Consider the following 22,924-nt stretch of genomic DNA (forward strand, 5'->3'; position numbering starts at 1 on the left):
ATTGTAAGTCACTGGATAAGAGCGTCAGCTAAAGGCCATTAATGTAAATGTAATTGTGCGAGAATGTGTGAGAGTTGGCAGCTCTGGTTCATATGCACACTCACTATGAGCACAATGATGCACATAGTTTCAGGGTCAATACTGAGGTTGATTCATTTTTTTTTCAATGTTTTGAAACATTGAAAAAAAAACCCTCTAGAATTTATGACTTATTAAACGTAAGAATTTATAATTGATTTATTAAAATGAATTTAAAAGGTTTATTAGTTTTACCCCAGTGCAAAGCTAAATCATCAAACTTCACACACACCAAACATGTATTGGCTAATTGACTACATTTGGACTAAAGGGAAAAATATATGAAGGCCAGCTTTGTCCTTTAAGCTGGGCTTTCACTTCATTATTCGACTGCTGTTTTATTAGACAGTGAAACATAGTAGAAATCCTGCAGATTAGGGGCGTTAGCTCTGATAACACGACATCCTGCTTTAGTAGCAATCGAGAAATCACATCTGTTGGTGACGGAGAGGCAAAGAGACAGACACAAACTCAGAAAAAACAGGCCATCTATAAATAGCGCCTCTGAGTCGAAGGGAAAGGCCACGAGGAGAAACCAAGAGCAAGCATGAGAGAAAGAAACGAGAACAAGAAACTGGCAACTGATTCTTGCAGTTCCTCTTTAATCCACAGTTCAAAAACAACAAATGCATGTACGGCATCCATCAACAAAATGAACCTCAAAAGCACGTGTACACAAGTCATTGGGCAGCCGCTTTATAGGAGTCACCTGCCACATTTACAAGCTCAGAGAGAAACTCTGCGTTTTTAGGGTGCGGTAACTAAGGGTAACTGGATTTACCTAAGCAAAGTCATCTGTTATAATACAGGATCAGCTTTATTGTAGATTAACATGGAAAAAAAACAAATTTTTTTGGAGTTGTCTCTATAAAAAAACAAAAACAAAATTAGAACCGTGAACCCACTGTACAGTGTGTGCACAACATTAAAACACCAAAGTGATTTAATGAACTGCACTGGTATCAGAGATATCAGACATACATACGTCATTATAATACAAACTATGCTCTTCTGTGCGCTGCATTGAGAGAGGCAGGCGATCTTAGACATATAGCCAAAATATCAGGGCTCTTTCCATTGGCCTCATCCTTCATAATAAATAAAACAATACGCACATCAATATATCAGTAGTTACTCAGCTGAGTTAGGCAAAACACTTCACACTAAAGCTCTTAATCTAAAAATAGATTCGATAGGATTTGAGAAATTGACGAGAGCAGAAAAGGATAGATATGATGCACTGCTGGCCAAGCTGTGAGAAGATCGCTTGTTTTTTGAACAGAAATAAGAGTGGCATTAAAAAAATCTGAGGCTGGAGATTTTACTCCAAAATAATCATCACACAATTATCCTGGGTGCCAATTACACCCACCCACTACATCCCACCAATCAGAATTGCCATGTACATCAATGCATCTGGTCTTCTGGAAGTATTGTTTATTAGGAAAAGATAAGGGAGATCTATGGGGGGAAAAAAAAGCGAGCCTTTCCTGACATTCATAATACACTGACATATATTTCACATATGTTGAAATATGAAATTATGAAATATATGCCCATATAGTACTGCGCAAATGTCTAACCAAATTGTTCAGAATGATTTATCTGGACAATAAGTGTGTTTATGCTTGTAAAAGCCTAATTTAGCATTTTAATAAATGCAAACAAACAAGCAAAAACAGTAAAAAGTCAAATATCTAAAAACACAACGCATTGATTTGAAAATCCACTAGCAGAACTGATTAGTCCAACCAGGTACTGGATGATCACTGCATATAATACTGAGCTTCCTAAAAGAAAGGGTTGGAAATAGTTATGTACCCTAGAATGGAAAACCGGGTTTATCTTGGCATAGTTGAATAATTAGTTGAGTCCAGTCCATGGAAATAAACCTCAAACACTGCTGTATCTTCACTGAAACCGAAATCAAGCATCAAGTTTTAAATTGGGACAAATGACAAAACCAGTAACACTCATTTACTCCCCAACATTTACATACACTCAGCCCACTAGCAAAAGCCTTTCTGCAAGTAAAGCTGGCAACTTTGAGAGAACGTGGTGTTTTTCATACTCATAGTCAGTTTTCTGAGACAAGCTTTGCCTGTGCCAGTGTCCACAGAAGAAAGCTAAACTCAGGGAAGCAAGCGTGTATCCGTTCTAGGCTAAATCACTAGCTGACCGGCTTTTACCGTCACTTTTCTCCAATATCCACGCTCTCAGAAATGGGAAAATACTGAACTACCTCAGACTAGGTAGCTAAAAACATCAGAAGGGAGACTTGAAGGTGGCATGTGAGGAAGCCAAATCTGGGGAAGCGGGCGGATGCTAGGCTAAAAGCTATCTCTGGCCAGATAGCTAGCCGCACCACGTGCTGAGAGGACACTGAGAGGACAACAATGCTATCTGGTAAGACATGGGAATAATGGCCAAGAATACTTACCGTGTCTGCTCTGTGGCTCCCTTAATCTAGCCAATAAAAGTAGAGAGGCATAAATAACAGGGTTTTAAGGGGCTTGTAAATCTGCATCCGAGCATTACTTTTTTGCATTCATTCTTAATATTAGTGTTTCTCTGAGCAAACATGCACACACAGCACAGAGAGCCTTTTATAGGTCCAATTCCAAACTGAAGATGAGACTTTTACACGGTATTGTATCTGTTTCGTGTATGACCCAAAAGCTGAGCCAATGTGGAAATGTGGGAAAAGGCGCAACTGGCTGATGGAAAAACACCAAGGCGTTTTACCAGATTACAGTCACATTCCGATTCCATTCCATTCACACTAATATGTTACCCAATGTTTCACTTGACATTGCATGAAAATCTTAAGCAAGAGTAACTGAGAGAAGTAGAAATGCTAGGTATGCAGTAGTGGACAAAGGACCATTCAAAATCAAAGAAAGGAAAGGATCCCGCTGCACTGGTACCTTGGAAAGAATGCTCCATGCTATGCTGAACTGATCTGATTGAAATATGACCATTTTTACCACATAAAAAAAACATATTACACCAACACAACTATAGCCAAACGTACGTAATCTGAAAGGCTCTGTGAAATTGTGTTTGTGTGATATCAGTATAATGGGTGCAGTGGTGGCTCAGAGGTTAAAGCATGTTATTGATGACAGGGTTGTGAGTTTGATACCCTGGTTCGCTAAGCTGCCACTGTTGGGCTTTTGAGCAAGGCCCTTAACCCTCTGCTCACTGCTAACTGTCTGTGTATGTGTGTGTGTGTGTATGTGTGTGCTCACTAATGTGGAACTTACTTTTTTAGCCTACACTAAGGGTCATTTGATTTCTAACAATAGCGAAAGCCTTTCTGGTGCTTTTTTCAGAAGCCTGAAGATTTTTCACCTTATGGAAGAACCATTTAATTAGGCAGAGAACTATTGAAGCATTCAGATGGATCTTTGAGTGTCTTTGTGTTGACTAAAGTACCCTGATTTAAGGCTGTAATAACTGTTAAAGATGAAATGTCAGATTGGAATCAGTCCATACTCAAGATTTCAATACCAGAAGAGTGGTATTGTTCCTCAGTGTGGAAATGATGTATGTGTTTGAATCAACTGCATGGCTTTATTCACACTGTGATCGTATCAGTGTGTGTGGATCGGCCACGGCTGAGAAACACTCCACTCCGCAACAGGAGCTTTTTTCATCGTCCTAAGCTTTATGGCTTTTAGGAGTAGGTGCTAGAGTAAACATCTATGCAGATCCACCTGTGTGCCAAGTCTGTAACATGGACGCTTTTCTTCTTCTGCTCTGTCCGAGGTAATCTCCCACACGGTATTGATCTTACTGTGCTCAACAAGGATTGTGCGGTGCTAAAGGGTGTCACACAGGCTGATCTGACCTCATTACGTCGGCAATCCTGTTTATTTTGAATGTATGCAAATTAATACCTAAATTCCGCCCCCCCCCTTTTTTGTTTGTTTGTTTGTTTGTTTTTGCAAGACATTGCATTTCTTCTTTTCTTCAAACCTTAGCTGTTATATTACCTGGCAAACAAACTGAAGGCAGCAGCGTTTTGTTTTCTTTTTTTGCTCGTCAAACTAGGAAAAAGAAAACAGCTGTGCATAAAAGTGCATATCGCAACATGCTTTAGTTAAAAATATACCAGACTATGAGGTTGAGCATCTATAACGACCACACTTTGTCACAACTGATTAAGACAGTTCAGTCCCAACGACGGAGCTATGGCTAGCTATATTAATAAATATATAAATAATTATCCTGGTACACAAACAAATCATGTAGTAAGTAATAAATAAATTATGTATAATACATCCCTTAAGCCACACGGTAATACTACAGCTTTCCTATATTCCTATAGCAGACAAACCAGTTCACTATGAGGCAGTAATTACTAACCTTATTAGTGCTGAAAACGTTCTAGCAGCGTTTCTGAACTGGACAGAGCAATACTGCAGGACATACTGCATATTTCAGAAATGAAACAATATAATGCACTAAGGATCCGGGAAAATGTACATCTTTTTACAGTAGTGTAGGAGCTCCTTTTCAGACAAGAAAAGTGTGCTCTGTAGTTGAATGTATTTTGTTTTTGTTCTGTCAGCAAGGGAGGGAAGAATGTGATCATACTTAGCATTTGGTGTTTGGCAAATCCAAGCATTATTAATCCATTTGCTTTTAGCTGAACTATCTAACACTGTTAGCAATAACAATAAAAGTGATCAAAGATCAATAGTTACGTATACTTAACCCCCTTGAAACTCTTTACACTGTGTATGTAAGTTACATCAATTTGATAGGCCCTAAAATAGAACCCTGTGGGACTCCACAAGATCTAATAATTTGATCATTTTTACTTTAGGATTAATAAGTGAATTACTAACCTAAGGTTTCAGGGGTTAATCACCCAGTCTGTGTCCATATGTGGGCAGTTTAACCTGAAACTTCAGCTTTGTTTCTGTTATATAAAACTGTCAAACGTAAGTGGATTTATGGCACAGAAAACAAATAAAAACATAGATGGAAGATACTGAACAGACATACACAATCAGTTCAACATACAGTACATAATCAGTATGTAACAGGAGTTGAGTCCAGCACTTAACTCAAATTCATAGGATGTTTCTGTGGATACCTGGATATCATCAAATTGGTGAGGATTAAAACTCTAAAAGAGCAGTCAAATGAAGCCATAATGGCCGTTTTTCAAAGGGAAAATGTGTCTTTTGTTCACGTGTGCACATGCACATGTATAGTCAGTGATGTTTTCTCTACTTTGGTCCCTATCTGAGACTGACTGTGGAGTTAAATTTATACTTGTAGGCTAAAATATGGCAGGTAAGTGGTTTAAGCCTGGAGGGTATTTTGGTTGTCATGGTCTGTGCTGGCAGGTCGGTGCAGTGTGTCAGAATACTATGAGCAGAATACTGGTAGTACCACGTGTGTGCAGTAGCCAGGAGTCCGTGTTTCAAGCAGCAGGTGGATGGTCCAGTGGGACCCCTCGGGCTTTAGGGCTCCCAGTCGTCCTCGTGGTGCTGAGAGGCGATGATGACGACAACGGTGAGGATGGTGCAAAGGACGATAGAAGCGATGCCCACTGCCAGACTGATGAAGGAAAAGTTACGCGCCTCGCGGGATGCTATTTCCGCTGTCACCATGTCGCCACGGGCAACGGCAGTACGCACCTGATGGGAAGAAAATAGGTGTTAACATATGAGGGGGGGGGTCTATATACAGTATTGTTATTCGCAGATGGGCGTGGTGGTGAAATGAGGTGTGTTCAGGTAAATTTCCAAAACACACCCAAGAATAATTAAGACTTAGTACATGACTTTTGTATGTACATACCACGCAAGGCACACTTTTCCCGCGGTTATGATGGCAAAGACACACGGACATGCCCTAAATCAAGCTGCATGGTTCGCAGTTGACAGCTTGCCAAAAGACTGCTAAAATAGGGCCCTTTATGTTTCCTTCCGTGACCACGTTATTTTTCTTTGTGGATAATTGTATTGGTCCATTTATCATGTTATCATGTTATAAAGAGCAGCTGGAGTTTTTAAAGAGGGTAACAGTTGACATTGTGGAGCTTCAGTAGGTGTCATTTACCAACTATGCAGACAAGCCTTAAGAATACAACAACAACAACAACAGTAGTAATAATAAATAATAAATAATAATAATAATAAGAAGAAGAAGAAGTAGGAGAAGAAGTAATACGTAATACGTCAGAGGTGTCATTAGTAAGCTTTTTCTGGAGTTCTGAGCAGATGTGCAGGACACGCCACACACAAATTTACTACAGGCACTACATTTCCCATAATGCCCCAGCATCTTTAAAAAGTCTTTAAAGAGTAATGGACATTCGTGAATACTTAAAAGAAATTTAGCCAAGCATCAGACAAGGAAATGCTTTCTCATAACTACATGTTTTGGATGTATAACCTACCAAAAATACATTCTAGACCACTAAAACAAAAGCACTAACTAAACTAGCAAGAACATCAGTTACGTTATGCATAGGCTTTATTTATGCTAGCTTGCAAAATAAGCTTTGTGATGTAGCCAATTTAACAGTAAGTAAACTACTTGGTTTAAAAGCCTGTGTTATTTAGTTACATGAACTGATCATGCAAAGACAGTATCACAATGTCATGTAGTGTTACGCTGCTGCTGCAAAAAAAATGCTTACTTATGTTTGACAGTAATATTGTAGTAATATAAAAACAATAACAAGTTACTATTACTAACATTATTATTAACATATCTATATCAAAATTTATAATATTAGCTAGTAATATTATTAGTCAAGCAGATGGGTACAGCTATGCTCTTCTAAATTCTATGTGCCCTCTAGTACAAGTAGTCTAGAACCTGCACTGTAATAAAGTAAAACTTTTTGTGACCATTTTCAATCGATTAGCTCTTTGAATAAAGAGTCAGCGGCTGTAACACGTTCTATGACTCTTTCTGCGACCTTGTAGAGGCTAAACAGTTTGCAGGGAATCATTTAGTATGTTTTTTAATCACAAATTAGTACACAACTTACAATTTCTTGATGAGTTATAGTTATAGTGCGCAACTTTGTGAATGCATCCTAGTGGAAAGCAGCTGAACATGTCAATCAAATCATCCACAAAAAGAATCCATTTTCCCCACAGTGACATTTATTATTGTAGAAGGTTTGATGATCACTTCATCAAAATTCTGTACCTTACACTTATATACTGAAAACACCAAGCCCTGCCCCTGTTGTCACACCTATGTTACACAAGCGGTTGCTCAAAACACAACAGGAGGCACCTGGCTAGATGAACTTCATCGAGCCCAGGCTCCCAGCTCTCACACAATTGGTTCTAATCTTATGCCACAGATGCCATTTTTTACACATTTTTGACAACCTTTTGATCACCTCCAAAACGAACGTTTGATTCCTTGGTCAGAGATTCTGCGTTTTGGTCCTTAAACCATTTGGCCTCATTTGGATAAAACTCTTGTATTTCCACCTTAACGGGTGTACAGCTAGAGCATACATTCTTGGCTGGTGTATATTTGGGTGTTGGATCTACTCAACACTGCTGTGCCTGATGCACTCTTACCAACCCTGGACACTACCATATCAGTGTCGTTGCTGTGCTGAGAATGAACCACCAACACAAATAAGATCTGATTAACAGTGGTCAGAAGCTGCCATCAGAAACTGACCAACGATGAATGTGGTAGAGGGGGCTGATAAACTGTGCAGCGTCAAATGGTCTACAGTATGGCATCTGTATTACCTATATCAGAAATAGTCATCAAGTGGATAGACAAGGTAGGGCGGTGAGTTTACAGCGATATTGACGCTCTGATATTACAATCTCTGACCCCATTACGTTTAAACTACCATGACCTCAAGACCGCCCTAAAATATGCCTGATTAAGCTTCAAAGGAAATTTCTCGGCTCCCAGCTGAATCGACTTCATAAAAACTTCGTAAAGTAATTCAGGACACTTTCTCATTTTCATGCCATTAGCTGGCTGACCCACCTGCACAGCTTTGATGATGGCGATGATGCCGGTGGGCCAGAAGCAGCAGACGGTGGTCAAGACAGCTATAGGCAGGTAATCGTGAGGGGGGCGGCGCGGTTCCATCAGAGCAATACCTGGGGGCATCTGCATGGCCATCTGTCCCGGGGCCACACCTGGATGGGGAGCGCCATTTGGCAGGTAAGGCTGACCCTGAAAAAGAGGGGGAAAGGGACTGATCAGCTTTGGTGAGCTGTATGAAGATACACAGCACCAATTAAGATATCTCTTCCACTCCAGGACATCTGCACTGCCCATAATGATGTCTTTGCAAGTGAAATAGCTTGGCTGTGTTTCTAGTATTTCTCATTATGGGACTACTGACTACAGATTATTATATGGTTATGCAACATATTTCTCATCTAATATCTCCTTACATCATTATTTCCAGAGAGAAGCAAAGTTAAATGCCAGTGCAGAAATATAATTAAGAGATGTAATATAAAATTACCTAAAATATGTAAAATACTTAAAATAAGAAGGTTAATATGATCTTATATAAAAAAATATAATATACATTACAGAAACAGACAGATAGAAAGATACACAGCTAAACAAACAGATAGATATGAAAGAACTAAATTTACAAGACATAAGCAGATCTAAAGGTTTACAGATGTGTACGTAAGTAACAATATAATAAAAATGTATATTTAGGGTATATCTTAATTTATCTTAATAATATTGGGAGTATTAAGAATAACTGTAAAATTAACTGGATTTACACTAGAAACTGAATTACACACTAGACAACCAGTGTGTTTGAATATTTACATATGATTGTAGTACTGTGATTTTATTTATTTTATTATTTAGGTTACTATAATCATCAGTAAGCTTGGACATGGATGTCATTTTAGACTAATGATTATCATCTGCATTAAATTATTGCGATAAACAATAGGGGTATAAGAAAATCTCAAATTATTGCAATAACGTGTTTGCCTATACTGGATCAAATTTAGACGGTCATTAAAAGCATGGTATCAGCTTTTAATGAATAGTTTACATGTAAAGATTGGTGGCAGACAGTGGTTCACTTTGTGTTGTGCTTAAACCCGACCCCTAGATAGCAGATAGTCTTCAGATTCCACTGTTCTGTTGGCATAAACAGTCAGCTATTCCTTTACTCTGATTTTAGGCATATCGTGGCTGTCCAATGAAAAACATGTATCTCCAAAATGGTGATTTTACAGGAGAAAGCAAACATGCTCTTAACTTTGAATGGAAGTCAATGTAAATTGAAGGTTTATTCCAAGTAATTTAGAGCATTTCTATTGGTCCATTCATCCAGAATTATTTACATAACGTACAGAGCAGCTACAGGGTTAAAACCATGAAGAAAACAAAAAAACGGACAAAAATTCAGACACAGTTTTCATTGGACATCAGCGATATGTTCATGTGTTTTTTTATATATCAAAACAGTTTTCCTAAAATTGGAACAAAAAAAATTGCAATAGATCACAATATATTGAATCATAACCCCTGAATCGTGACGCACACTGCATAGCCAGCTTTGGCCCAATAATTGCTGGATCATTTCTACTGTAGATTTTTTCAGTAAAGACTGCTGGGATATATGCAAATGGGATATGGGATGGGATATATGCAAATGATATAGTCAAATGGACCAGCTTGTCCAAAACAATGTTAGAATTATCCAAATTCCGTTCGGAAGCACCAAATATGAGTATATACAAAAATATATACATTTTTGAGTTTGTTTGGTTGGAAAACAAAATATTACCAATCTGACAGAACAGTCATTGTTCTGGACAAGCTGGTCCATTTGGCTCTTTTCTAGACAGCTAAATTTCTTAATTTACTTTGCACCCCAGCAATATTTCAATATTTCAACTTCAGTACAAGTGGTGTTATGCAGTGGTATGCATGTGAAGTTAATTAGATGGTGATGTTCAGCCTATAATTAAATACTGACAAGCACTAAAAAGATCATGTGGCACAAGAAATACGAAAATAACAATCATTTGCATAATATCTGCATTTACTTAAATTATAGCAATATTTACCCGCAATTATTGCCTCAAAGCTTATCATTAATATCCTCTACATTCAGCAGTAATTCAAGTTCATTTATATTCCACTTTTAACAGCAGACGTTGTCACAAAGCAACTTTACAGAGACCAGGGTCTAATGGACATTGGCAGGAAAAACTTAAGCTCAAGAAGCTTTAAGAGGAGACAAGTCTCAAGCTATCCTCCTCTGCTCAACACCAGATAACAAAACAAATAACAGCAAAAGAATAAACTGATAAAATAACTAATGGATATCTTTGCTGTCTTGTGAATCTGGCAGTTGATTTTTTTTTACACTGGGTCAGAATTTCATCATGAGTGGACCAATAAAAATGCTCCAAACTGCTGTAGAATAAAATCTTCCACTGAAGAATAAGAAGTTTTTTGGAGTTTTGGAGTTACAGGATTTTTGCATGACAGCGACTATATGCAGTAATGAAAAATTAATGAAGAGACCGTGAAGTGAGCCTGATATTACACAGCAGTACTCAAATTTAACCACTGAAAATGTGTGTCTTATCAGAGGGAATGAAGATGAGATCTATAATCTTGTGTAGCTATCGTTTTTGGAGCTATTGTGTTCTACTGTGATGCCTATCAACAATGAATTGCGTGCCTTTAGAAATGTGATCTGACTCACCCCTGTCCCAATAGGATAGACTGGAACGTATGCCGTGCAGGGCTGCAGCTGTAGAGGGTATCCAGGGTGCAAGTAGCCCACCGGAGGATGAGGGACAGTACCTCCAGGGGCGTGCGTTTGTATTGTGTAGCCGTTTGGAGCTCCCTGAGGCCCGAGTGTCCCGCAGTGGAACTGGGTCTCCTGCAGGTACCCTTCCGAGCCGGGAGGTGGGGGGGGTGGCGGGTAATTAGGTTGGGGGCCGCAGCCGGGTGGGGGAGGATGTGGAGGCATGTTTGGGTCCTGTGCAGGCAGGTAGGGCGGAGGAGCCATTTGGGTCATCTGCTGCGACATGGCTTGCCTGCCAGCCGCCTCCTCTAGAGCTGAGATCAGACAGAAACAAGAGAGAGATCAGAGCTCAAGGTCTCAAACAGAGGAGACAAAACGATCATGTCTTCATGGATCCAGAGAATCTGAAAATGGGAATTAGAAAATTAGGTCAGATATTATTTCCGCAGTCCCTTACAGCTCATTTACATTGCGGTGATATTAAAACTTTGAAGATGGAGCAATAAAACTCATTGAATTGTAATGAAATGTAATGTATTGTGGGGTTTTGGTTGTCGAATGTGTCTTGAGGTGACTGATATGTTTACACTGCTGTAACGCGTGGCTCAAATGCACCTCAGACCTCCTCCTGAAGTGGTTTGAGAGGTCGGATTTGTATCTGGTTTAAATGAGTCCTAGGTGTGTTTACACTTGCATGTTTATCTGTCTTGGTGTAATCTTGACACTTGACGTGATCAGGTGTAAATGAGGTCTTACATATTCAATCTATAGCAGTGGTAATAGCCCAGGTATAGCCCAATAGCCCAAGTAATGCCGGTCTAACACCAAACAACTATTTCCATTTTCGAGCTATTTAAGTTTTGGCTTACACAAATTATGCCATGGACATCATAAATAACCAACAGGTGAGCTCGCTCCAGCACCAAACAGGTAGCAGCGAAAGCGGCTACAGGAACATCTCTGGCTGGTTGGTGTGACATGGAGGAGACTCTTGGGAGGCCTAGTAAAATAAATGATTAGAATAATAGGAAAATAAAAACTGTACATAATAAATAAAACAGGTGAATAGTAATCTCAAAAGGAGACTAGTTGCAGTCTTGCAAATAGTGACACTGCATTCTCAGTCTTTGAGATTAAGAACTCTGTGTGAGAAAGTGACAGACGTTAGTCTTTTTAAAGTATTTTCAGATTCCTCTAGTGTATGATTAGCATAAGGCTCCAGCCCTTCTTTTTGAATAAAGCGCAGTACAGGGCAGCCAATCAGAGCTGGCCTCATTTCCATAGATCCTTCTTAAAGGTACATAGTAATAGTAGGGCTGCAGAGAGGTTGTTAAAAGGTCGGGTAAAAATGAATGATAAACTTTTTGTCTTAAAACCCACACAAAAATCATGATTAGACGTCAGGGGGGGAAATTAACATTAAAGTTCATGTTTTCGCTTTCTCCTATAAAGTTACCACTTCTGAGATACCAGGCTTTATATGACAGTGACGGAACGCTCATATAGGTTAGCGTTAGATCTGGGGTTAGAGAAAAGTTGGTTTTAATAGATATTTAATGTAAATGAAAGGAAAGATGAGCCTCTATCAAGCATGCACAGCAGACAACCCAGCTAAAGCCCAGGTAAAATGGAAAGAATTGCAGTATTCTGGCTAAGAGAACACTAAGAAGCGAAGGCAGTGTATTTCCTCAAAATGAGCAGATTATCAGAATAAATCTATGCGCTATAAACGAATACAGAAGCTCAGAGAAATGATCCATTATATATCCTTTATTTCAGGTCTTTGTATTAAAGGCTATGTTCTTAAGTATACCATGACGTGTCACTGCATTTAGTGCATCTGATGAAGGCCTTCCTACCACAGAGGTCAGTGTGTGACATTTTGCTGCCGTTTTTTTTTTTTTTTTTTTTTTTCTTCTTCCTTTTTCCCCTCTGTTGAGGAACAGTGTGGTCTTAGAGGTTTCTATTTTTACAAACACATTAATATAGTTCATATAGTAATGGCCTTATTTCACACACCTATATCTGCAGTGTATTTTTGTACTGTAAAAAGATAAGCCCAGTTTACATCATATGTATACTAGTACTGTAGTATACATCATATTTCTTTTACACTGTGGCATTCAGAGATTGGTTGCATGTCCTATACAATAATATCTAGGTGACTGTCGGTTTTTCAGGTATAGTAGAGCCAGATTTCTTAGGTTCCCACCTTGTGCCCCTTAATGTGTATTCTGCTATGTTAAAATATAGCCCTCTGAATCACGTGTCATGCTCGTGTTAGAAACTCTGTGAGAAACCACCAGACAAAAACATTCCAAACCCAATACTGGATCCTCTGCATTACGAGGTCATTCAGCAGTTGAAATATGATTAACCTTATAGCTACGCCCATTAAAGTGAAGATAGTACTACGCCATATAATAACAGCTACTCAAAGTGTACTGTACAGTTCTACTGCCAAAGCCCCTTCACTACCACACTGCCTACTGGTTTGTGTGGGGTAGTAGTGGGGTAGTGAGGTTCACAGTCAATACATTAAGGACCTTCAGAGGATCCAGCAACATTTGGGGAAAGATCCACACAAGACAAAACGAGTCAATTTCATTAACTTTAAATGAATGTACTGGTTTATGCCAATATTTACATGTTTTACTCACTTAAAATCACTGGTTTAAAAACAGATTAAATAATAAAACCGATGAAACATTTCCTAGAGGCTGATGATATTCTGACTAGATTCCAGATGTTTTCACTTGCCACAATATCATTTTTGCAGTGTTTACAAGCAGGCCTGACACTACCTCCATCATGTTTGGCAGATGATGTCATGTGAATGGGTGGAGACATGTTTGGGAGAAATAAATATAAGTAGATGCTTCTGAATGATTTAAAGCAGCATTATGTAGCATTTCTGTGAGAACTGCATAATGCTGCAGAACCAAGTCATGTTTGTGTAAGATTCTAGAATATTACTCTGCCACATCAGTCCACATGCTTCTTACACTTTCAGTGAACGTCCAGAAAAAAATGTGTCCTTTAATGATGGCGAATTTCAAAGCGCAAATTACACTTCCTAACTGTAGGGGGAGCCCAGGAGCAAGAAATGCAAAATTTACATAGTGTTGCTTTAAAAGACAGGCCTTTCGAATAATTTGACTCATTCAGTCCATTCTTTGAGACTGACACCAGTAGAAGACTAGCCTACATTTATGTTTGTCACGTGACTATATTTAAACGCACTAGGACATGAATTTTAAGGGCTAAAAGAAGGTCAATACTTACAAATTCTGATGGTTTAACTCACTGTAAAAATACTAGGCAAATACTTTTGAAGCACAATGCATGCTCTTTACAAGGCAGTCCAGCTGTGGCTCTGATACACCGAACATGAATCCGTGCCAGAACGGGTATTGATAACATGGGACAGTGTGGGGGCTGGGTGGGTATGTGAGAGGGAGGGAGGGAGGGTGAGAGAGAGAGAGAGAGAAATGGAGAGATATAGGGTTAGGGAGGGAGAGAGATAGAGCGATATATGGATAGTGAGGGAGAGAAAGATGCTTGAGGACAAGCCATTATGTAACCTCTGACATCGTCACAGGGGTAATGTGTGTAAGGATGCAATGGTCCAAGGCACAACATTTTTGTAGGGGGGAGAGAGAGGCGGCTGGAAGAGTAGAAAACTAGATAGACAGATAGGTGAATGAATATACAGAGGATATATTACAGCACTCACTCCCACTACAATCAATTCAAAGCCATTTTGCTATTTCCATCCTGTCCTGAGTCTGAAGACCTGCAGATGAAGCCTCCCTGTAAAGCTCTGCTCGCTTCTCTGCACATCAAGCGAACCATAGCTTACATCAATTGCCATGAAAACCTCCAGATGAGCTTTAGAGCCAAAATCGTATAGGATTTTATTTTAGACAATTCATATTTTCACAATAATTTGATGCCAAATTAACTACATTTTTTTTCCATATAACGCCTCCTCCCACCTCCACCACCTCAGACCAGAGCAGGTTTCTGCAGCCTAGTCTGCTGTTGTTTTCTGGTGCTTAATATAAAATAATATGGCAACCATACTATTTAAAGATCTGCTTCAAAGTGGCCTTCACAGCCAAACAATGAACCCCATAAGTGCCCACTCGCATTTTCAGCACGTTTAGGCAACTGTGAAGCTATTTCCATGTCTCAGAAGCCACTTCTGCCACTATATAAATGCTTTCTAAGCACAAAATGGATTTATCTGTATTGTGTTAAACGCGTTGGAAGGACGGAGGTAAGCGGCGCTCGTCCCCGTGGATGCAGCTGCACACAGCAGCGGGAGCGCGCAAGAACGAAAGACCTTTTTTTTCCCCCCACCCGTAATCCATCAAACCCCGCCCCCTGAGCAGGGATTGGCTGTTTACGTTCACATTTAAGCTGTACACCAATCTCATCAGAACAACAGCTGCGCCCAAAATCACTTTACACGCTAAAAGAACGAACGTGCGAGCAGCGGTGGTGTGCGGCACTGTCGTGCTATGCAGTGTGCTGGTATGCGGTGTGCACTGCGTTCTACGGTTGCTATGGTGACGCCAAAGCCTTCGCAACGGCCCGATTCCGCGGAGCCGCCGAGTGCGAACTACCTAGCCAATCACAGCGCAGAGGAGGGACTTTAGCAGCCAATCGCAGCGTCAGAACCGGGGCCGACTAGTTCATGTTAGCGCAGGAGGCGGGACACTAGTAAGCCAATCACAGCTCTAGAGACGAAACCTCTAGCCAATCCCAGGACAGGAGGCGGGGTTTTCCCCGAATACGAGTGGGAAAAACACCGCTGTAGCGAGATCGTGCGTCACAGACTAATAATGATTGTAAATTAGCAGCTAATGAATAAAATGAAAACAAAGATTTTACCAACGTTTTTGATGCAATGTAATGTTTCGACTGAAATGAATGAGAACTGAAGGCACGTGGACCGATTAAGAGAACATTTAAAGAAAGTAGAATAAAGAAAATTATGATGGAAATCAGTATTACCGTGTTTTTCCGAAGACATCCCGTTGCTTTGTGCGATGCCTTTCTGCTGTTCCTCCACAATCCGCTTTGAGGAGGAAAATCAGCCAACACGTCTGCCTTTGTGTCGACTTACAGCGTTAACATAAAAGGGACAGTGGTGACAGTTCCTCCAAGCTAAGAAAGCATCTTCAGAGGAGAAAACATCTCGGTCTAGCCCAGTTCTTCTGCTGTAAATCCGTGTATTTTGCGCTGTTTTTTTGTTATATATTTTTTTCTATTCAGTACCAGAGCAGCATATCCACCTCTACCAGCGGAAAACAGGTTTTCCTCAACGCCTCGCGTTACACTGAATTTATCAGCCGCACGGTGTGGTTGTCTTAAAGAGACAGTGCCATCTGTGTAAATCAGTATAATAGGACCTGAAACCAGTGGGAATAATTCATGAAGCAGGATCTCACCAGAAGATGGATAACCTTAGCCAAAGAAGTGACCCAACCGCCTCACCCGGTCTCCCACAGGACTTGCCTTTAATAGGGCTAGTGGTTAGTGTGCTGTGGCTGGAGGGCTTCTCAGGTGGTAGGGCTGTAGAAGTGCGTGTGCGTGAGAGTAGGAGAAAGTTAAATCTTCAAAATCATACGACTATGTTAATGAACCTTAATACATAAATATGTATTTATTTACCAAGACTAATAAATAGGCTATATGGATCACAAGAAAAGTAATAAAAAAGCCAAAAAATATTTAATTGTTATGCAAAAACCTTATTGTGAAAAATATTAACAAATACATCAATAAACAAAAAAAAGGTAGAGTCAAACTGATTCGTGTTTGTTTACATTTGTGTTTGGGTATTTTTAGGCTGTGGTGGGAAGCAGTTTGACCAATGGCTGATGTAGATGCAGGTACATGTAGACCAATAGTGGCGAGAAGAAGGCGGGGATTAGAAAGACGCGTTTAAATCTGTAAAAATCTGCACACACGTTTTTCTGACTGTAATGGCAAACACTGATAGCCGTATCTGACTAAAGTCAAAGCGAATTCCTGGACATTTTACACAACCTTTTTCATGTCCCAAAAAGAGGTCACTAACTTAAAAGCAGGATTTGTGTTGTCCAGATAAGACAACAGGTCCTCTTAATACTGGACAGGCTTGACTGTTTCGCTAAACCACGTTAAATACCAGGTATTGTTCTTTGGCAGTCAGGTATGTTTACTGTGTGTAACGTCACCGAAGAACCATTTTGAAGGTATTGTTACAGTGAGCTTTACAATAAAAGTAATAGGAACAAACTTTTGTAATCTTTGCAACACTGAAAGTAATAAAACTACAGAAGCATGTGAGAAGAGATCTGTCAGAACCGTCTGTTGACAGTCTGGGTGGTTCTGGTTCGACCTCAATACTAGAGCTGTACAGGCATGAAGCCCTCCGTCCTTCTCGATCCTGCAGCCAGCTGGGGGGGAACTCAATGACAGAATGACAGAGACAGGTCTGTACTCAAATGATCCCCCCCCGCTGGCTGCAGGATCGGTAAGGATGGAGGGCTTCATGCTTGTTGAGAAGAGATCATACGGCGATCAACTCAGCAAGGATGCCAGAGACTGTTCTTTGGATATTGGACATGGATCTATGTGAGCTGACTGCAACAAGTTGGAATTCTATCACTGATGCCTCCAATCTTGCACTTGAGCCATTACCGACTATCTTGTTTATACTATAAGTGCGTTTACATCACAACTGTCCTAACAGAAAAGATAAGATGGCTCTAGATATTTATATAGCTGGATTATTGATATAAAATATTTATGATTACTGTTAAGTTGATTCTGACAACTGGGAACGCAGAGCTGTCAGTTCAGGCTTCTTATTGACTTGCTCATGATTTCTCAGATTTAAAAAAAGCTCTATGAAGTCACACCCTGGCTTTGTTGACTCTTTCTGTGAAGACCATTCCCTCAGGGGAATGCTGGCACTTTATAATGTTTTATAAATTAAGATTACACATAATATCACAGTGCTTGTTTCAATCATATTCAACATACCAGAATCTACAACAGTAGTCACCAACCCTGCTACTTCTGGGTTCAGAGTTCTGCCTTCATATGAGTGTGTGTTAAGATAAGGTTGCAGGTAATATCTGCAGGAAGGTAGATCTCAAGGATTAAGACCAACTGCACCAACTGGTTATATGCATGGTTTGGCTAATGCATTCTATAGGCTGGGGAGAAATCGCACTGCCATAAACCCTCACTGAAATGACAGCATTACCGGGGATGATGTTCATAAAACTTGGCTCAAGGACTCTCTCTTTTCTCAGATCCCATAGATTTTATTACTGAATAATGACTTATAGTCCGTGACCGGTCTTGTTCTCGATTCCCAATAGAGATGATGGCCAAGGCATTTTTTAACAATACAGGCACAGTCTTTCTTTCACAGTCTTTGTCTTGCTCTCTCACACACATACACACACACACTCTCTGTAAACATGTGTAAGTCAAGTGCACATTTGGGCCAATTTTAAAGCTACAATCATTAATAATGCCTTAAGAGCTAACTGTGCTCCTTTCTGGGCCCACGGTATTAACCTGTCTGGTTCAAACAGACAGCATTCTTGCATTGTGATTTCTGTGATATATACATTCTGTATATACAAATATATATGTCAATTAGGATATTGCTAAATTCATGCGTCATCTGTAATTGGATTGAAGCTTTAGGTACATTTTCTTGTACTAGTCAATTATCTCACACACACACACACACACACACACACACACACACACACACACACACACACACACACACACGCCATCTTGCTGGGTCCCCTCGTTCTCTCAGTGTGTGTAGAGAGAGGCCGTGAACACGATGTCCCTGCGGATGGCCAGTGATGCTCTCTCCATCTTACTGCCCAGCACAGAGTCTCCGACGATGCGGGCGGCCTGCCTCACCTCCTTCAGGACCTCATCCAGTCTCTGAATGCAGCGGACCACCGTCCCCTCCTGCACATCAGTCAGCTGGGCGATCTCAGCAAAAGGCTGTAAAACACAAACACAATGCTGTAATGTTCAGCACCACAATGCAACATAATAGAAGTGCAATCAGGCATTGATATGCTGATGCAGTACATATCAAAGTGATACATCAGAATATCAATAGCAATAAACATCTGCCGCTGCCTAGAGTAGCACCTGACCATTTCGTGCTGTGCCTGTTTTCATGTAAGTGGAAATGGTGTTGAGCAGTGAAGGTACAACTGGAAATACAGTACATGTCCAAAAGACACCTGCAAACGTTTCTTCTGAAATCAGGGTGTTGGAAATTGCTGCAGTAACAGCCTCTACACATCTGAGAAGGCTTTATACTATATGTCAGGACAGCATTAGTGATGTAGGTACTGAACGGAGCCCTACCACTTCACAGCCCAATTAACCTTCTAGCTGATGTTTGCCATTGGGCTTGCTGACCCCAAGCTTGTGTGCTGCTTTCCTGGAGTGTCTCATTCTACCTCCAATGCCCTTCTACAGAGATTATTTTTTACAGAACTGCCAGCTGCCCTTTACATTTAATGTAAATGAAAAAAACAACATCAGGGTACATTAATGTCCACTCAAAGCCGAGTTTTGTTTTCTCCTGTAAAGTTATTATTTCAGAGATATGATCAATACACAAGCTGCATGTGGCCAAATGCCTGTTACAGTAATAGGTGAATCTTAAAGTAGCTGAATAAATGGATTAAATTGGTCATCAGGATACTTTTGGACATATACTGAATGTGTAGAATCTGCAGTCTATACATGCACTCTTGTCCTCCTGATGCTTTATCAATAAAGCATTAATATATTCATATAACTACACTCTGCACTCTGCATGGCTGGTTGGAGTGACTCCGAGAGGTTTTATGTGGCAGTATTACTGAAGATGACGAGGCCCAAGGACTCTGCCGATACAGCTGATTTTATTACTGTATAATGTATTACAGTCCTTGGTTTTCAGTTCAGTAGAGAGTAGGCCTTTGATCCGAAGCATTTGTAAACAAAGTAAGTAGGTACAGTGTTAAAGACTCTCATACTGCCTCATGCCAGTGGAAATAGTGGTTCACTAATGGTAATCCCGTCAGGCCTTGTGTGTATTTTAGGGACTGTGCTTACCATGCCTCTGGCCCAGCAGTACACCACCTCAGTCAGGCCGAACTTGAACTGGGACACAAAGTCTTCGGCTGTTTGCGCGATACCACATTCCCTCTGCAGCTCACCAATCCTCTGAGCCACACACAGCACCCGGTCAATCCCCTACACCAGCAGGACAGGGAAAAGTAACAAAAAGCATTAATTTTCAGATATTAAAGATTGTTAGATTGTTTGATACATTATGCATGCAAAACATAAGACTGGGTTAAACTGTGCTCAACAACTACTTGTCATTTTTGCTGTCCAGTGAGAAGACGACTGGTTTCTGATGCTTTAATCCTTTAAGCGTCGTTCTTGAGTTCTTTTGCTCAGGGCATTTTTACATTACTACTTGTACTACTACTTGTTGTAAGATTTATAGACAGGTTTCTGCGCAATGTCATCACAGAAATGCACTCAGAAACAGCACGCTAGCATAGAAAATTAGTTATTGTGCAGTAAACTACACCAACCGCAGAGAAGATGGATGAAAATGTTTAATATTCCGAGATGATGACAGTATTTTGCCAAAAAACAAAAATACAGAAAAAAATGGCTCTGAACTGCATTTTATTATTGAGTCAACTAAATCTAGCATCGCAGCAGCTGACTAACCTACTGTCCAGCTAGGTTTCCAAAGGGCTTTCATTCTTTGGCTGTGCATGCACCCAGTAACATTTGTAAACAGGAAACCAGTCTAGAGCAACAGTCTTCAGCAGAGTGACACAGTGTTTGCGGAATACTGTGCTGTTCTGGTAAAATAACTAAATATTTGATTTGGGGCCAAACTGCTTCTTTAAGTAAAAGGCTAAAAACTCAAACTCAACCCCAGCAAGACAGAGCTGCTGTACATCCCGGGAACTGCTGGATCTCAAAACAATCTTGCCATGTCCTTTGAGAACTCACTGGTCACTCCTTCTACAGAAGCTCAAAGCCTTGGTGTAACTTAGTGTAACTAAGTAAATGTAAAAGTAAATGTAAAAGCTCAGTAGATTTGAAAAAAAAAGAAAAAAAAAAAAGAATAAAAATGGGATTAGTATTGGTATTGACTGAAACTCCAGATTTCTATAGCAGTACTGGAATTTCTTCTCTTTTCTCTCTGCTACCAGGCTGCTGCTCGACTGCCAGTTTTAAGTGCTCTGACAGTCGGGCCATGGTGGGAAAATCACAGTTCAACACCTGTGTGCACCGGCCACTTCGTGTTTCAACAGTGAGAGTGTTTTAGCACTTCCCTGCAAGATGTCACCACGCTATAAAACTTGCACACTCCCTGCTTTCCATTCATGACTAATTCAGGCCCTCTTTAAAGCTCTTCCATGTTCCAGAGCGGTCTGGCAACACATACTGACAAGGCACAATTGCACACATGCACACACACACGCGAGTGTGTGTGTATGGAGCTCAGGAGGTGTGTTGCCCTTGCTGGAGGCACAGGATCAGTCAGCCAGGTCAGTCACTGAGTGACCGTGTGTTCGCTTAGTGCTTTAAACACAAGGCCATACAGTTTCACGACAATCAGGAAGCATGCGGCCAAATGTATTACACCGGACATGCTCTTCCGCCCTGCTGACAGAGCACTCACACAAAAAGGCCTAAATCATGTACACAATGTATAAATGCTTTCCATAATATTATACACTCCAGCCTCAGCGGTTTTTGGACATCAGTGATGTCTAAGTGATGTGATGAATAATGTAATCAACTGGGATATCAGATATCACATATTACGGATATTCGTTTCAGTGGTTTCTTGCACTGCGTGAAGTCATTTAGTCACTTCCCAGATAGCGAGCATATAACGGTCTGCTGGCCTGATAAGGTAGGCACCCCACTGACTGTTTGCCCTTTGGGTTCACTCTTGGACCACCCAGATAATTGTCATGCATGATTTAACTAGTTTTTGATCTTTTGAAACAGATTTTAAATGCACAGAGACTTTTATTTTAGAACAAAGACTAAGGTCAATTATTAAAACAACTGAGAAAATAATAATGACCAAGTCTGACGTAAAACTGAAACTGAAAATGATTTACTAACCCATTAGGACTAATTATTTTATAATTAATAATTAATTATATAAAATAATTACAAATTAGTTAATTTTATAAAGGATATCAAAAGTAAGAAAGGAGGAAAAAATAAGTAAACTAGACTGTTGGAAAACTAGTGATGAAACATGCAATTTTGTCTAATACTCTGCTTAACCACTGGCAACATGAGCAAAATGCCAGTGAACTACCAGCTGTCATTAGCAAGCCCACAGTGGTCTGCTACCCTCTTGCTACCCTTAGGGTTCTTGTGACAAAAAAATTATGAATTTACTTCCTTTGGAGTTTTTAATGCTAATTATATTTACTTTAAGTACAGAGAAAGTGGGGCATTTTAATTAGGACATAGATATCATTTACAGCTGCTATAAAAAAGAATGTATTCTCTTCTTGACTTTCTCCACCATTGCATATTTCTAAAATAAATAAATAAAAAGAATGCCTTTAGATCAAACCTTACCAAACACCAAGCTCTTAATGATCATTTCATTTACTAATAGAGAAATGTCACCCACAATAGGGGAAAAGTACATTTTTATTATTTTTTTTATTTATTTATGGATTAGTAGCATTAGCAGCAATAACTGCAACCAATAAGTCTACATCAGCCTTTCACACTATTGTGGAGAATATGAGCCCAGTCTGCTCTGCAGAACTACTTTTATTCAGATATTCACCAAATGGACACCCCTTCTAAAGAATGTATTTAGGTACTTTAAACTGCACCCATTGTCGACACACACAGCTCGTCTAGTCACTGTAGAGAAGTACTGCAAATTGAATTAAACAGATAAACATGATCCTAGTGGCACCATGCCTAATTGCCAGGTGTGGGCTAGAGGGGTACAAAGCCTGCCAGCACTGA

At 40.0% G+C, this 22,924-nt stretch overlaps 2 protein-coding genes across 2 annotated transcripts in view; both read right to left on the reverse strand.

The window, feature by feature from the left end:
• Positions 1-660: 660 nt before the first annotated feature.
• On the reverse strand, positions 661-16,359 carry prrt1 (proline-rich transmembrane protein 1). Its single transcript, XM_072675863.1, has 4 exons — positions 15,866-16,359; positions 10,799-11,157; positions 8,080-8,271; positions 661-5,735 (listed from the first exon to the last, which is right to left on the reverse strand). The coding sequence occupies exons 1-4, from the start codon at positions 15,882-15,884 to the stop codon at positions 5,559-5,561; spliced, it is 747 nt and encodes a 248-aa protein (XP_072531964.1). The 5' UTR covers positions 15,885-16,359; the 3' UTR covers positions 661-5,558.
• Positions 16,360-17,404: 1,045 nt separating this feature from the next.
• The window catches only part of skic2 (SKI2 subunit of superkiller complex), a 34,230-nt gene continuing 28,710 nt past the window's right edge, over positions 17,405-22,924 (reverse strand). The window contains exons 28-29 of the mRNA XM_072675868.1: positions 19,994-20,134; positions 17,405-18,880 (exon numbers count right to left, since the gene is read on the reverse strand). Coding sequence (XP_072531969.1) covers positions 18,680-18,880; positions 19,994-20,134 — 342 coding nt within the window. The 3' untranslated portion in view covers positions 17,405-18,679. The remainder of the gene's footprint in view (positions 18,881-19,993; positions 20,135-22,924) is intronic.

The sequence above is a fragment of the Salminus brasiliensis genome, chromosome 3 (assembly GCF_030463535.1).
Source record: "Salminus brasiliensis chromosome 3, fSalBra1.hap2, whole genome shotgun sequence".
In the NCBI taxonomy this organism is placed as follows: domain Eukaryota; kingdom Metazoa; phylum Chordata; class Actinopteri; order Characiformes; family Bryconidae; genus Salminus; species Salminus brasiliensis.